Source organism: Nicotiana tabacum, chromosome 15 (assembly GCF_000715075.1).
Source record: "Nicotiana tabacum cultivar K326 chromosome 15, ASM71507v2, whole genome shotgun sequence".
NCBI lineage: Eukaryota > Viridiplantae > Streptophyta > Magnoliopsida > Solanales > Solanaceae > Nicotiana > Nicotiana tabacum.
This window is the reverse complement of record NC_134094.1, coordinates 93251609-93265045: the sequence shown is the minus strand read 5'-3', so window position 1 is coordinate 93265045 and position 13437 is coordinate 93251609. Positions and strand designations below refer to the sequence as shown.

At 38.4% G+C, this 13437-nt stretch overlaps 1 protein-coding gene across 3 annotated transcripts; it reads right to left on the bottom strand.

Moving 5' to 3' along the window:
- Window positions 1-5177: 5177 nt before the first annotated feature.
- On the bottom strand, window positions 5178-7883 carry LOC142169474 (11-beta-hydroxysteroid dehydrogenase A-like). Of its 3 annotated transcripts, none has more exons than XM_075231011.1 (6): window positions 7454-7883; window positions 6834-7020; window positions 6444-6529; window positions 6157-6288; window positions 5896-6057; window positions 5178-5522 (listed from the first exon to the last, which is right to left on the bottom strand). In XM_075231011.1, the coding sequence occupies exons 1-6, from the start codon at window positions 7646-7648 to the stop codon at window positions 5307-5309; spliced, it is 978 nt and encodes a 325-aa protein (XP_075087112.1). In that variant the 5' UTR covers window positions 7649-7883; the 3' UTR covers window positions 5178-5306. The 3 variants fall into 3 exon arrangements, with proteins under 3 accessions (XP_075087112.1, XP_075087111.1, XP_075087113.1); XM_075231010.1 differs by having other exon boundaries at window positions 6828-7020; window positions 7454-7877; XM_075231012.1 differs by having other exon boundaries at window positions 5329-5503; window positions 6828-7020; window positions 7454-7875.
- Between the last annotated feature and the right edge of the window lie 5554 nt (window positions 7884-13437).

Sequence of the window (13437 nt, the reverse complement as noted above, 5' to 3'; positions counted from 1 at the left end):
CAATCTTCGACACTTTAAAAACGAGGACTTGGTTCCGAGGAAGGTCACCCTCAATACTCGAGACCCAAACGAAGGAAAACTGGCCCGAACTGGAAGGGACCATATCAGGTCCTCGATATCACCAGAAAGGGATCCTACAAACTTAGCACGATGAACGGCGAACAATTACCAAATAATTGGAACATATCACTCCTCAAACGATATTAATGCTAAGGTACGACCTTCTCTATTTTCGTTTATATTATACTAACCATTTACAGATGTTTAATCGAAGACACCAAAGGATTCTTCAAACACAAAGTCCTTAGGTCTGAAAGCACGCGTTGCAATCTTTTTCCCTTGGACTGATTTTTGTCCCAACTAGGTTTTTACGGCGAGGGTTTTAACGAGGTTACCATTGTTCGTGCTAACTTAGGGCAATTCGACAGTATCCGAGGCTCTTTTACAATCAACCTTGAATATTGGGAGGGCGTCACCATCGGATAATTACAAGGAAAATACTTCATGCCGACAGGGTTTCGATAGGTAAATTTTGTAAGGGTCAAACGGTCAAACAAACCATGCCCATGTAGATTACTCGAGCCCTAATGGCAAACATGTACGTATGTTAATCTATTGAAAAAAGTATTTTTCCTTGCCAGATATTTCATGCCTTAGAGAAATGTTTACTTTACAACGGCGTGTTTATGATCTATTATGGAAATTGGCTTAAGGGAAGGCCACAACTAAAGTTCGAACAATTGACCCCGCACTCGGGGACTGCCATCCAAAAAATCGACATGATCGAATTACTAAAACCTCGAGATTGTAAGACCTTAAAAAGGCAACCCTCGATTTTAGAGGCCACGGCCACCCCACTCGGGGACTGATACTTCGAACAAGTTCGAAGTATAATAGGGAAACAAGCCCAAAAGGCAAATCCCAAGCTAAAGGCTACGGCCAAATTAACACGGTTCGGAGACGTCCGATTTTTGTTATAAAACAGGCCTTCAAATATTTTCATAAATCGGTTAAAAAGGCTACCCTCGGCTGAATTACTAAGGGTCTTGATAATGTCGACCCTCGAAAACCCTAATGGGTACAAAGTTGTTCGAAATCTCGAACAAATTCTTTATTTTATGCTAAGGTATTACGAAACAAAAGGTCTCGATAATATCGACCCTTGAAAACCCTAATAGATACGAAATCGTTCGAACTCTCGAACAAATCCCTTATTTCATGCTAAGGCACAACAGATTTTATATGATCAAACAATAAACTTTTCAAGCCGAAAAGGGGGAGAAAGCCATTCTTTTTACTATGGCCATATCGGCATAAATCAAGAGCCTAAAGGGCCATTTTATTTTTGAGTTCGAGAAATCATTCTCACTTAATTAAAACCTAAGGGTCACCCTACTCCGAGTTCGAGCAAGTACTCACTCGATTATAAAAACTACACTAGTCCGACTTCGATTAAATTGCCTAAGCCTCGAACTTATGTACAAAATTTTCATAAGGCATGAATGAAACAAAATTTTCACAAGGCAAAAAATGAAATAAAGACAAGTCGGAAAGGAAATAGATATTTATATAGATGTATTTACAAGGTCCGATCAGGATCCTACACAAAAGATCAAAAGTGAAAAATCCTAAGGTTCCTAATTTTCTCCGGGGGCAGTTTTTTCTCCATCGAGGTCCTCCCCACTCTCGGACCCACTCTTGCTCTCGGCGTCATCATCATCATCATCGGAGGAGGCCAGCGCTCCAGCATCAGCTTCACGCTCTCTAGCTTTTATTATCTCGTCAGTAAGATCGAAACCTCGAGCGTGGATCTCCTCGAGGGTTCCCCTCCGAGATTGGCATTTGGCGAGTTCAGCAATCCAATGTGCTCGAGTTTGAGCGGTCTCTGCTGCTTCTCTCACTTGGACTTGAGCGGCTTCAGCATCTGCCTGGTAGATGGCCACGATCGCCTCTGCCTCGGCCTTTGCCTTTTCGGCTTCAGACTTGGCCTTTGCAAGTTCGGAAGCCAGCCGAGCCTCAATTTCCTCTATTTTCTTTGCTTGAATTGAGCTTTTCTCCTTCATTCCTCGAAGCTGACTTTCGGCCGATGACAATTGGGATAAAGTAGTCTCTTTTTCTGCAGTAAAGCGGTCCATACCTTCTTTCCACCCAAAGGTCTCCGCCTTTATCATATTGACCTCCTCGCGGAGCTGCTCGATCCTCTCGACCTTCTGTTGGAGCTGTGAGATTGAAATGTTAGCCACCGTTCCCGAATCCAGCCCATGAGCTTTTAAGATTTTCATTACGTGCTTGATCAGGTCGGTCTGATCTTGGTGAGCCTTTACCAACTCGGCTCGGAGGTCCTTGGTCTCCTTTTGTTTGCTCACAGAGAAGTCTAAGGGCATTTCTCTCCTCCGTGATCCCTCGGAGGTCGGCTTTATACCGACTCAGCTCAGCTTGAAACCGAGAAAATGCTTCTCGATGAAGCGCTGAGGCCTACGCAGAAAGAATAAACGAAGTTAGACAGGAAGAGAAAAATGAACACAAGGGTAATACCAACAAGGGGAGTTAAGGCTTACCCGATTCAGAGTTTGCTGCGCTTCGTTGAAAAGGCTCGATGCCTTACCCGAGTCCTTCCTTGAGACCTCCAAGTCACTCAGGCCGGTAGCATCTTCGACCCCAGTAAAGTAATCATGGAAGGGATCCTCCCTTTCATAGGCTCCTTCGATGGAGAGGGTCTTCAAGTCCCGAGCCTCTTGAAACATCTCCTCAAAAAATGAGGGGAGCAGCGGGGAGCCTCCAATTTCTATTGCCCCAAGTGAATCACTTTGGGCGTTCTCTCCATCTCGAGGGGCCTCGAGACCAGCACCTATAGCCGTATCCACCATTGTCTCATTATGGTGGGAGGCATCTTCAATCCTCGATGACTCGGGGACTTCGCCCAAGTCTCTTCCCGAGACCCCCTCATCTCGAGACGGAGTCTCTGCAGTCTTCACCGATTCAGTGGCTTTTGGGGCCTCGGTGCTAATTCCCACTCGGGCCACTAGCCCAGAGTCGTCTTCTTCCTCTTCTTCGTCTTCATCCCTTAGACGCCGAACAGAGTCTTCGGTCAGGAGGATAATGTTCTTCCTTGGCTTATGAGCCGCCTTCTTCTTAGGTTCTGGATCATCGGAGGTTGAGATCTTTTTCCTCTTTTTGTCTTTCGCCGGTTTCGGTGCCGGGATCGAAGTCTCCTCCTCACCAGATAAGGGCCTTTTGACAGTATCTTTGCCAAGGCCTATATGAAAGGAAATTGAGTAAGAAATGCTTTAACAAAATCATCAAAGATGTGGAAAAAGGCCTTACCATGAGTTTTGGCCTCCCATCGGCCCTTTGATAAATCGCGCCATGAGCGCTTGGCATACGTAGAGGTCGAGGCATTGTCCTGAACCCAGCTCTTAAGGTTAGGAATTGCACCGGGCATCCAAGCGACCGCTACATCACGGAAAATGATTTCGATGAGATGAAGCAAAGGAGCAAAGCAATAAAGAGGAGCTAACAGTGGGATTGTACTTACGCTTCATATTCTATTTCTCGGGAAATGGCATCTTTTCGACCGGGATTAGGTCGGAAGTCCTCACCCGAACGAACCGGCCCATCCAGCCTCGGTCCTTGTCCTCGTCTATGCTCAAGAACAGCACTTTGGTAGCCTGGCGTTGGAGTTTTATTAACCCGCCTCGATAGAGGCGGGGGCTGTACAACCTGATGAGGTGGTCAAGGGTGAAAGGCATCCCCTCGACTTTGCACACGAAGAATCGGAGCAGAATAACAATTCGCCAAAAAGAAGAATGGGTAAGTGTAAACATTTAGAAACCCTTCCACATAGGTGGTGATGTCCTCTTCGGGGGTCAGGGACACCACCTCTTTGCCCTCCCAGTTGCAGTCTTTCTTTACCTGCTTGAGGTATCCCTCAGTTATCGAGCATATATACCTCGACACTGGCTCGCATCGACCGGGAATCGACGAGGCTTTATCGGTCTTAAAGTCGGAGGTGAGGACGTACCCCCCGAAAACACACTCCTCAGGGCGTGGCTCCAGCCGGCCGCGATGAAGAAGCATTTTGCTTTTGAGGAACAGTTTTTGATGTTTTCGCCATTTGGATTTGAAGTTAAAAATAGATGGAGATGATAAGATTTGGTTTTCTAAGAAGAGGTTAGTAGTGAAAATCGTAGATTTGCAGATGAAGAACTTAGAAGATGTAAAAAGCTTTGGAGATTGGAAATTTGAAAGTAAAAGTTCGAAATGGTGAAGAGAGGAGCTATTTATAGATTTCACAACGACGGTTCAAAATTGGCGGTGGCGGACCATCGACTGACGTGCATTTAATGCCTTGGTAACTGTACAGACGGGACGTTTCAGTCACTTCCGTCGCTTACATCACGAGGATGACGTCATGACAGGTAGAGGTAGAAATATCGAAGGCTCAATTCGTTTCTTGTCATTACACTCCAAAATAACGAGGGGACTATCTGTATACGGTTAAAACCGGGCCCACCCGATTTTACTATTTGACCGAGACCGGGAGACTGCATCGAAGGATGGCCTCGTAACGGAACAGACTAAGTCACGAGGACAAGGTACCGAGTTCAGAACCAAGGTACCTATCGAGATCGAGGCTAGTAGCGATCGAAGCCAAATGAGACAGACATCAAGCAAGATCGAAGGTAGCATAATAACGGAAAGGCGAGATATCCGTGACTGGTCGATGATCATGGCATAAATCTCAGTGAATGGTCGAGGATCATGGCGAATCTCGGAACGGATCAAATCAGAAACGGTTAATTAGCTAATCATGGGATTTTCTTCAGTAATTAGAATCACACCATAAGTGGGATTCCTCTACTATATAAAGGGGGGTTCTAATCATTTGTAGAGCACGGTTCACTGAGATCAAAGTAATATAATTCTCTTTCTCGTTTATACTATTGTTTATCAGCTTGTTATATTTTAATTGTTCTAGCATCAACCAGTTCGAGGGTATCAATATCGAGGGCTGAGTTCATTTCTCACACCGGTTTGCTTTACTTTATAGTTCATTTCTATTATTAATCCTCATATTTATCAATTGGTATTAAGTGAAATCACATATCCTTAGAGCCACATTATAAATTTAATTGTTATTCAATTTTAAGGGTAAACAAAGGGTTCACTTTTGATCATGATAAAAAGAGTAAAATCTTCGTAGAAAAGTTTACAGTAACATAAATATAGTCGCAAGCTAACCCAGCTACTTAACATAATAAGAGCAATAACATCAGTTAGATATCCACTCCTCTTTTTCCACTTCTTTATGCTTTCTTGGCTTGTGATTGTAAAGCACCGGTACACAACTTCGACATAAATGTACGATTAAACCATTCAAACGCTCGAGGGCACACAGTTTTCGCGAAAAACAGCACCCAAAAATATTTTGGCTCTGTAATATATCTCTTTTTCCGGCATATTGCACTTACAATTGATTTTGCACAGTCACTAGAACTGATAACTGGGAGAACAACAACATTCTGCAAATAAAAATAAACGAGGAGATACGATTTGAACACTGATTAGTAATAAACTTAAAAATTTACTGCTTGCATAAAAATTCTTTTATAGTGTTAATGTTTATAACTTTAAGTAACATAGAAGTGTTAGACTGGGGGAAAATTAATAATCAGATGTCAGTGCATTAGTAAATTAAGAATCTGGAAGGAAAATTTGAAACTTTTGGTGGTCAGTTTACCTAAATTATTTAGACAGAGTTGTGCATGTACTAGATAGTAGGCTTATAAATAACAGGGATTGAAACTTGTAAGCCCATCCTTCAAGTTGTTAACCAACTAAACCGCCATATAAATTGAGAAAATAAACAGTGAAATTAATGGTTGGTTATCTTACATTAGCTAATTCTGATTCAACTTGCAAGACCCCATCTTTTAGGTGCTTTCCTCGTGTTATTTCCGAATCAGTAAATCCTAACGTTGCAATGGTAATTGAGATTTCCGGAGCCAATTCAAGTCTCATGGTCTCGTAAAAGCCTATTAATGCAGCTTTACTCGCCTGCAAAACCAATACAATTAATTAACATAACAACAATATAATTAAAGAGAAGAATTAATTAATTAAGGGGTATAAATAAAACTAAAAGTAGTTTCTTACAGTATAGAAGCTTAAAGATGGCGGGTGCAAAATTGCCACGGATGAAGAATTGACAAACACCTTCCCTCTTGTCTTCTTCAGATGAGGAATTGCAAAGTAAGTTGGGTAAACAGATCCCCAGAAGTTGATATCCTTTTATCCCAAACCATATCATGCAATAGGCAAAAAAATAGTAACGAAAATTAGTTCTACTTTATTTATTTTCAAAAACCTTCAAGGAAATAGTTCTACCTTTTTATTTATAGTACTATATATTAATTTTGAAATGATGCCTACGTAAACATTACCATAACAGATGTAAACTTCGTAATGTCCGTCACATCATTTATAGAGCACAAAGAGGTGATTCCAGCATTGTTGACGAGATGATCCACTGCATGCATGTAATTATCAACCTCTTTTACCGTGAGTACTTAGTTAATTATGGGAATAGAAAATATCATAAGACTATACTCATCCTATTCGGATTTAACTTACAATGTCAAGAATTTTACTCTATTAGTCTACTTTAATTATCTCCCCTTCTTATTTTAATACTAGAGTTTATGTCATGTGAAATGATAGTGTAAGTAATTTTACACTATTTGACCTACGATAACATGTAAATCTATGTACCAAGATCAATAAGCTTAATAAATGGTAATAAATTGGAAATCAGAATAGCTAATTACAACGACCGAAATGATTGACAGTTTGATCAACAAGTCGCTTGCAGTCGTCAACATTGGATACATCAGCTCTTATAGAAAGCACATCCGGAGACCCTAAGCACATTGCCTTCTCCGCTACTTTTTGAAGCTGCTCCTCCCTTCTTGCCACTATTACTATTGAAGAACCTCTTCTTGCATATTCATAAGCCAATTCCTATTAATACACAAATATAGTTTTCAAAAATTGATACAGAAAGAAGGAAGAAGAAAAAATATGAATTAAGTTTAATATATAGTATATATACATAAAAAATAATTAAAATAGTAAATACACTGAAAAAATCAAGGGAATTTTAGTATATATGCAATAAAAAGAATTTAGTAATCTAGATAATGACATATTTCGGCGAAGGAGTGTCAACTGACACATCTCGGATAAGGAACAACATTCTTGTTTACTATAAAACATATTTTTTCAAAAATTCGGAACCTTTTCACAACAGAAATGTTTTTTTTCCCTTAAAAACCACTTCCATATTACAAACTTCCCAACATATAAAACACCATGCATGTAAAGGTTATGTCTAATGGGATTTTTTAAACTTAAAAAAGGGAAGAAAGAAAGGAAAACTAATAGGACGACGAACCTCCCCAATTCCTGATGAAGCTCCAGTGATGAGAACAACTTTTCCTTTCATGTTCTCACTTACCACAAGCCTATACAGAAAAAGAACGATCCTAAAGATGCAAAAGAAGGGGAAAATGACACAGAGTGTGCCAAGAACTAATGGAGAAATGAGTAGAGTAGTGAGAGTGTGAAAAAAATAGTAATTAGAAGCCATAAATGTGAACTTGATGTCAGTCGCCTTCTCAATAATGGTGGGAGATTGTCTGTTGGGGAACCAATTTATAGAGTGCAGGTTTCACTCCAATGAACAGCTCATATATAGGAGAGCAATAAAAACCTGGCCAGAACTCGATGGATGCATTAATTTTAGTTAATTTAACTCTAGAATTAGCATAATTCATAAATTGAAGTGAGTTTGATTAGTTTTTATGTTCGGTATCCTTGCTATATGTACTCCCTCACATCCCATTTAATTGTCATTTTAGCCTTTTGCACTCCCTTTAAGAACATTAGTATAAGAGTTACTTGAATTAATTGTGTTTTTATTCTTTGATTTCTCAATCATAATACCTATTTCTAAAATATTTAGGCGAAATATATAAACGACCCCTCTAAGTTGTTCTGAACGATCAGACAAGCACCTCAACCTCAACCGACCATTTTATATTTTGACACTTATAGCCCGTAAAAAATAAGCCTCCTCAACAACCGAGTCCAATAGACCATTCGACTTGTCAAATTAACCGATTAGAAAATGACACCTATAAATTATAATAAAAATTTGACAAATGTAATTAACAAAAAAAACACATTTAAAGCAAAATAAAAAATAAAAAAATTTTACTAATTAACCTAACGTGAGACTACCCCCCTCCCATTCATCTTCTTCCTTCTACCCCCCCCCCCCCCCCCCGCCTCGTCCAAACAGGACCTCTTCTCACCCCTCGTCCCAAAACCATCTCTTTTCAAAATTTAACTCTAAAATCAACCAAGGACCTCGTCGGAAAAGGTCCTTTTCGGAAACCTACTTTCTCTCTCTTCATCTCCGTGTGTTACATTTGAGAGCTCATCCATGTTAATATTGACGAAGCTCGGCAGCTCCGGCGACCTCTATCTCTCTACCTTTTCGTCTTGAGTCTTCTCTCTCTCTTATTTCATTGATTCAGAATTTGTTTTCAATTATTATTCTTTTTGGAGTATTCTAAATTTTTGGGTAAATTTTTCTTGAATTGGTGTCCAGTTGATTACTTGATTCAAGCAATCGGGTTTCAATTGTTTCTAACATGGATGGATGAAGTAATTCTGCTGAGATTTCATGAGTTTTGAGTATAACAATTTTTTGGTTAATGATTGGCTTTAATCTGATGGAAAATTTTGTTTTGCTAATGTGGGTTTGACAGCCATGGTGGTGGCGAAGGCGGCGATAATGGCCAACTGATTCTGTAATTGTTAGAAGAAGATGTTGGAATTTTGGGGCCAATTCAAATTAATTCTAAAAAAAAAAAAATTTACTTGGTAGGCAACGTGCGTTTCAGTCTGTGTATCATACGGGAAATGGGTGACTAGGCCGGGTATTTACTTGATACATTAGACAGCTACTTGAAGTATTAAAATGGTAGAAAGGTTAGTTAAGGTGTTTGTTTGATCGTTAAGGACAACTTAAATAAGTTATTTATGTGTTTCACCAAACATTTATTAGAGCAACAAAGAAAATATTTAAAAAGAATTAATTTTTTTCCTAAAGTGATAAGTATTTATTGGAACAACTATTTTAGCAAAAGTACCAAGTAAATTGAAAGAAGTATTACTCCCTCCATTTTAATTTATGTGAACCTATTTCATATTTAGTCCGTGCCAAAAAGAATGACTTTTTTCCATATTTGGAAAAAATTTACTTTTATGCAATAATTTTTAACCACACAAAATATACGTGCCTCATTTTACACCACAAGTTCAAAAATTTTCTCTATTTTCTTAAATTTCGTGTCCAGTCACATGAGTTTAAACGGGGATTATATTTTACGTTTTAAGAACGATATATGATGTTACTCCTCTATGTTTTCTGAAGTACAAATATTAGTTAGAAGTTATTATAGATATTTTGCTTTTCTTAGAATTTTATTTTATACATCAAGTGAAAGAAAATCAAGTTCAGTACAGTTAAATAAAGCATTTTGCACATATTCTGTGTTTTATTGGCTTGTGTACGCAGTGAGGAAGATTTTTCCCATTGCAGATTCAACGTGGGCTTTGCGGAGCCACAAGACCATAGTTTCCGTTTTGTACCTTATGTGTGGGAAAACAAGTTTTGTAAAAGTTAATAATCTTTCGACTCAACTGTTTTTTATTAGCTTATTCTAACAAGGATGGTATATTTTCAACTCTTAACTTTATATTTATATTTATTGATATAATTTTATAGCTATATAAATATCATGACATAATTAAAATTATAAATTTTAAAGGTAATTATATATTTTAAAAAACTTTGTATCTAATCAAACAATATCATAAAAATTAAACGGAGAAAGCTCGCGTTCTCAAGTCAGAATCCGCAGCATATACTACTCCCCCTGTTTCAATTTAGATGACACACTTTTCTTATCAACCCGTTCAAAAAAGGATGACACATTTCTATATTTGAAAATAATTTTTAACTTTAAACTCTTTATTTTACCCATTTTACCCTTAGTGAGAAGCTTTTATAACCACATAAATGTCATGACCCACAAAGCTTTTAAACCTTAAGCTTTTAAGACCACAAGTTTCTTTTTTTCTCTTAAACTTTTTGCCGAGTCAAACTATCTTATCTAAATTGAAAGGGGAGTAGTTTTTTAACATATCACTGTGTATACGGTCAAAATCAATTTTTGCCCTCCGTATAATTAATCGAGATTGGAACATGATGGTCCGAAGTTCATCATTGTAATATCGAGCAATGGTGCGAAGTATATGTTATCGAGCTCGAGACCCAGAGACCGATCAAGATCGAGGTCGGCCAAGATCGAGCTCGAAGACCCAGAGACCGATCAAGATCGAGATCGGCCAAGATCGAGATAGGTCAGGATCAAGATCGAGCCAAGAAACAAAAAAGGTGTTATAGCCGCAATAAGGGGGGAATCTCGGCGAAAATCACGGCACAAATCAAGGAGAGATTAATTAGCCAATCATGTAATTTCTTACTGTATTTAGAATTGTATCATAAGTAGGACTCCCCTACTATATAAAATGGGTCTAATAATTGGTAAAGGGCGTATATTCGCACAATAAAAAGCAATTTACTATTCTTTTCTTTAGGTTCTCAATACTCTCTTACTCTGCTCATATCTCATTTGCTATTTCATTCGGTTCGAGGGTAACTCAGCTCGAGGGTCAAAGCTGCACATCTCATTTGGTTTGCTTTTATTTTTCTTTACAGTTAATTTTAATATTAATTTTTATATTTATTCAGTTTGTGCCAAGTAAAATCACGTGTCTTTAAAATCACATATAAATTTAATTGTTATCCGTTTTTATGGTAAACACAATATTTTCTAAGACTGACCGCATGGAGATCTTTAGTGACGTCAAATAATGGGACTGATACGAAGTGACACATGAATGATCGATGAAGAGGCTCAAACACCAAACGAAGATACTGAGATATTGTCAGGTTTCCAACTTAGCTTATAAAAAAAGTGCATGTGATGAAAGGGGTACATGCAAATTACTGAATTGGAAGCACGGCGTAGAGGACCGAGGCATGCATTCAACATGGTTTTCCAAGTACGTAAACGGCAGAATGATGTGAGAAGACAATAGCTTGCGACTTTTGCGTGACAATAAAGTGTAGATTGGCGGAGCAAACGAAAAATGAGTTGATTTAATGTACATTCACTATCTCGAACTTAAATGTACTCCTTCCGTCTAAGTTTACTTGTGCTCTGTTGACTTGACACACTCATAATAAATAATATGATAATTTTACTATATCATTCTTATTTATTTTATGTTTGAAAATAAGTAATATTTAATAAGAAGGGTAAAATAGGTATAAAATGGTAAATTATCCACTGGTTTTCCAAACTAGACAAGTAAAAATACATATCTATTTTTAGTATAGTGGACAAGTAAATTTGAATAGGAGTATTAACTTCTTCTTTTTTTATATATTCTGAATCTAATTCAACTTCAAAATTAACTCTTGAGATTGTTTGATTATTATATGCAGTGGAAGCAATTTCAATGTTGAAATTAGGGGTGGCATATGGGCCGATCCGGGCCCCAAACGGGCCAAGTGGGCCGGTCCAAATAGTTCCGGTCCCGGCCGGTCCCTAACTAAACGGGTCAAACGGTCTCGGGCTAAATGGTCTTTTTCTAGGAACCGACACTGGGCTGGGCCCACGAACTCATGGTCCCGGGCTAAATGGGCTAAGTGGGCCCAACAGCTAAAAAATTTTTTTAAAAAAAATTAGAATTGAAATTAGGGAAAAAAAGATGTAAAAACAAATATCTAAGGCAATGCCTTGTAAATTTTATTATAGAATTGTGACCTAAACTTTTTAATTTAAAATTTAAAGACAAAAATATTGTAAAGAGATATTCAAAGCAATGCCTTGTAATTTTATTATAACATTAAAAGAATATGACAATATCTTTCTTAGTCTTCCTCCCCCTATGGAATGAGAACAACAAGGTGTTAATACCACCATTGAGAAGAAAAAGAAACTAATCAAGATGTGCCAAAATACAAGTTACATAATACATACTAATTTTTGTTCATACAAGTTACATGGTATCTCTTACAAATTTTATAAATCCTTCAAGGTTCGGAGGAATTTCCGTTGGTAGTGGCAAAAAAGTAGCTTGGTCATTGCCGCTTTCATTGTCGGGCAAAGCAGCATCCTCCGCAAGTTCAGCTAGCAGTTCTTTGTAAGCTTCGTCTTCCTCTGGTTGTGATTCATCAAGTCCAAAATTTCTTCTTTTCGAACGGATCCAATCTCTGAAAAGTACCGATTTTTCCAAGCTCTCCCTCATAGACGTTTTATAATCACCGAGTTGAAGTCTTACTTGACTGAAAGCGCTCTCCGATGCCACTGTTGAAGCTTGAATAGTTAAAATATCTCGGGCCATCCTTGAAAGAACCGAAAAATATTTTTCTTTGTCCTTCCACCATTGCAAAAGATTAAAGGAGCCGTCGAGATTCACTTCCTCAATTTGCTGCGACAAATAAACTTCAAGCTCATTTAGTTGTGAAAAATTATTACTACTAGAACCTTAAGAACCCCTAAACCCTGCCCAAGCACTAAGTGCTCTTACTCCCACAGTTCTTTTAGATGATTGAGAATCAGAAGAAGAAGGAGTTCGAATATTTGGTCTATCATGATTTAATGCAACTTGATAAGCATTATAAATAGTTTGAGCATTTATTCTAATTGACAGAATCAAAGAATATTTGTCCACACAGCAAGTCCTGGTCCCGCCAGAATCTGGTAGACCACTGCTACTCTATCTCTCCATATTATATGGGGCTTTCGGTTGTGTCTTGGGACAATACGATGAGACGTGAAGGAAAGAACATGCCATATACTATATAAGCAAGAAGTTCACACCCTACGAAGCACTGTATTCTTCGCTGGAACATACCTGCTATGCTTTGACTTGGATAGCCCAGAAACTGAGGCACTACTTCTGTGCCTATACCACATATCTCATATCATGGGTGGATCCTCTGAAGTACATCTTCCAAAAACCCATGCCTACAGGGAAGCTGGCAAAATGGCAGATATTGTTGAGTGAATTCGACATCATCTATGTGACTCAGAAGGCGGTTAAGGGACAAGTATTAGCGGATCATCTTGTGGAAAATCCTGTATGAGGAGAATACGAACCACTAAAAACGTATTTTCCTGATGAAGAAGTATCATTCGTAGGAGAAGATATCGCCGAAGCCTACAACGGATGGAGAATGTTTTTCGATGGAGCCGCAAACTTCAAAGGAGTGGGTATTGGAGCTATTTTGGT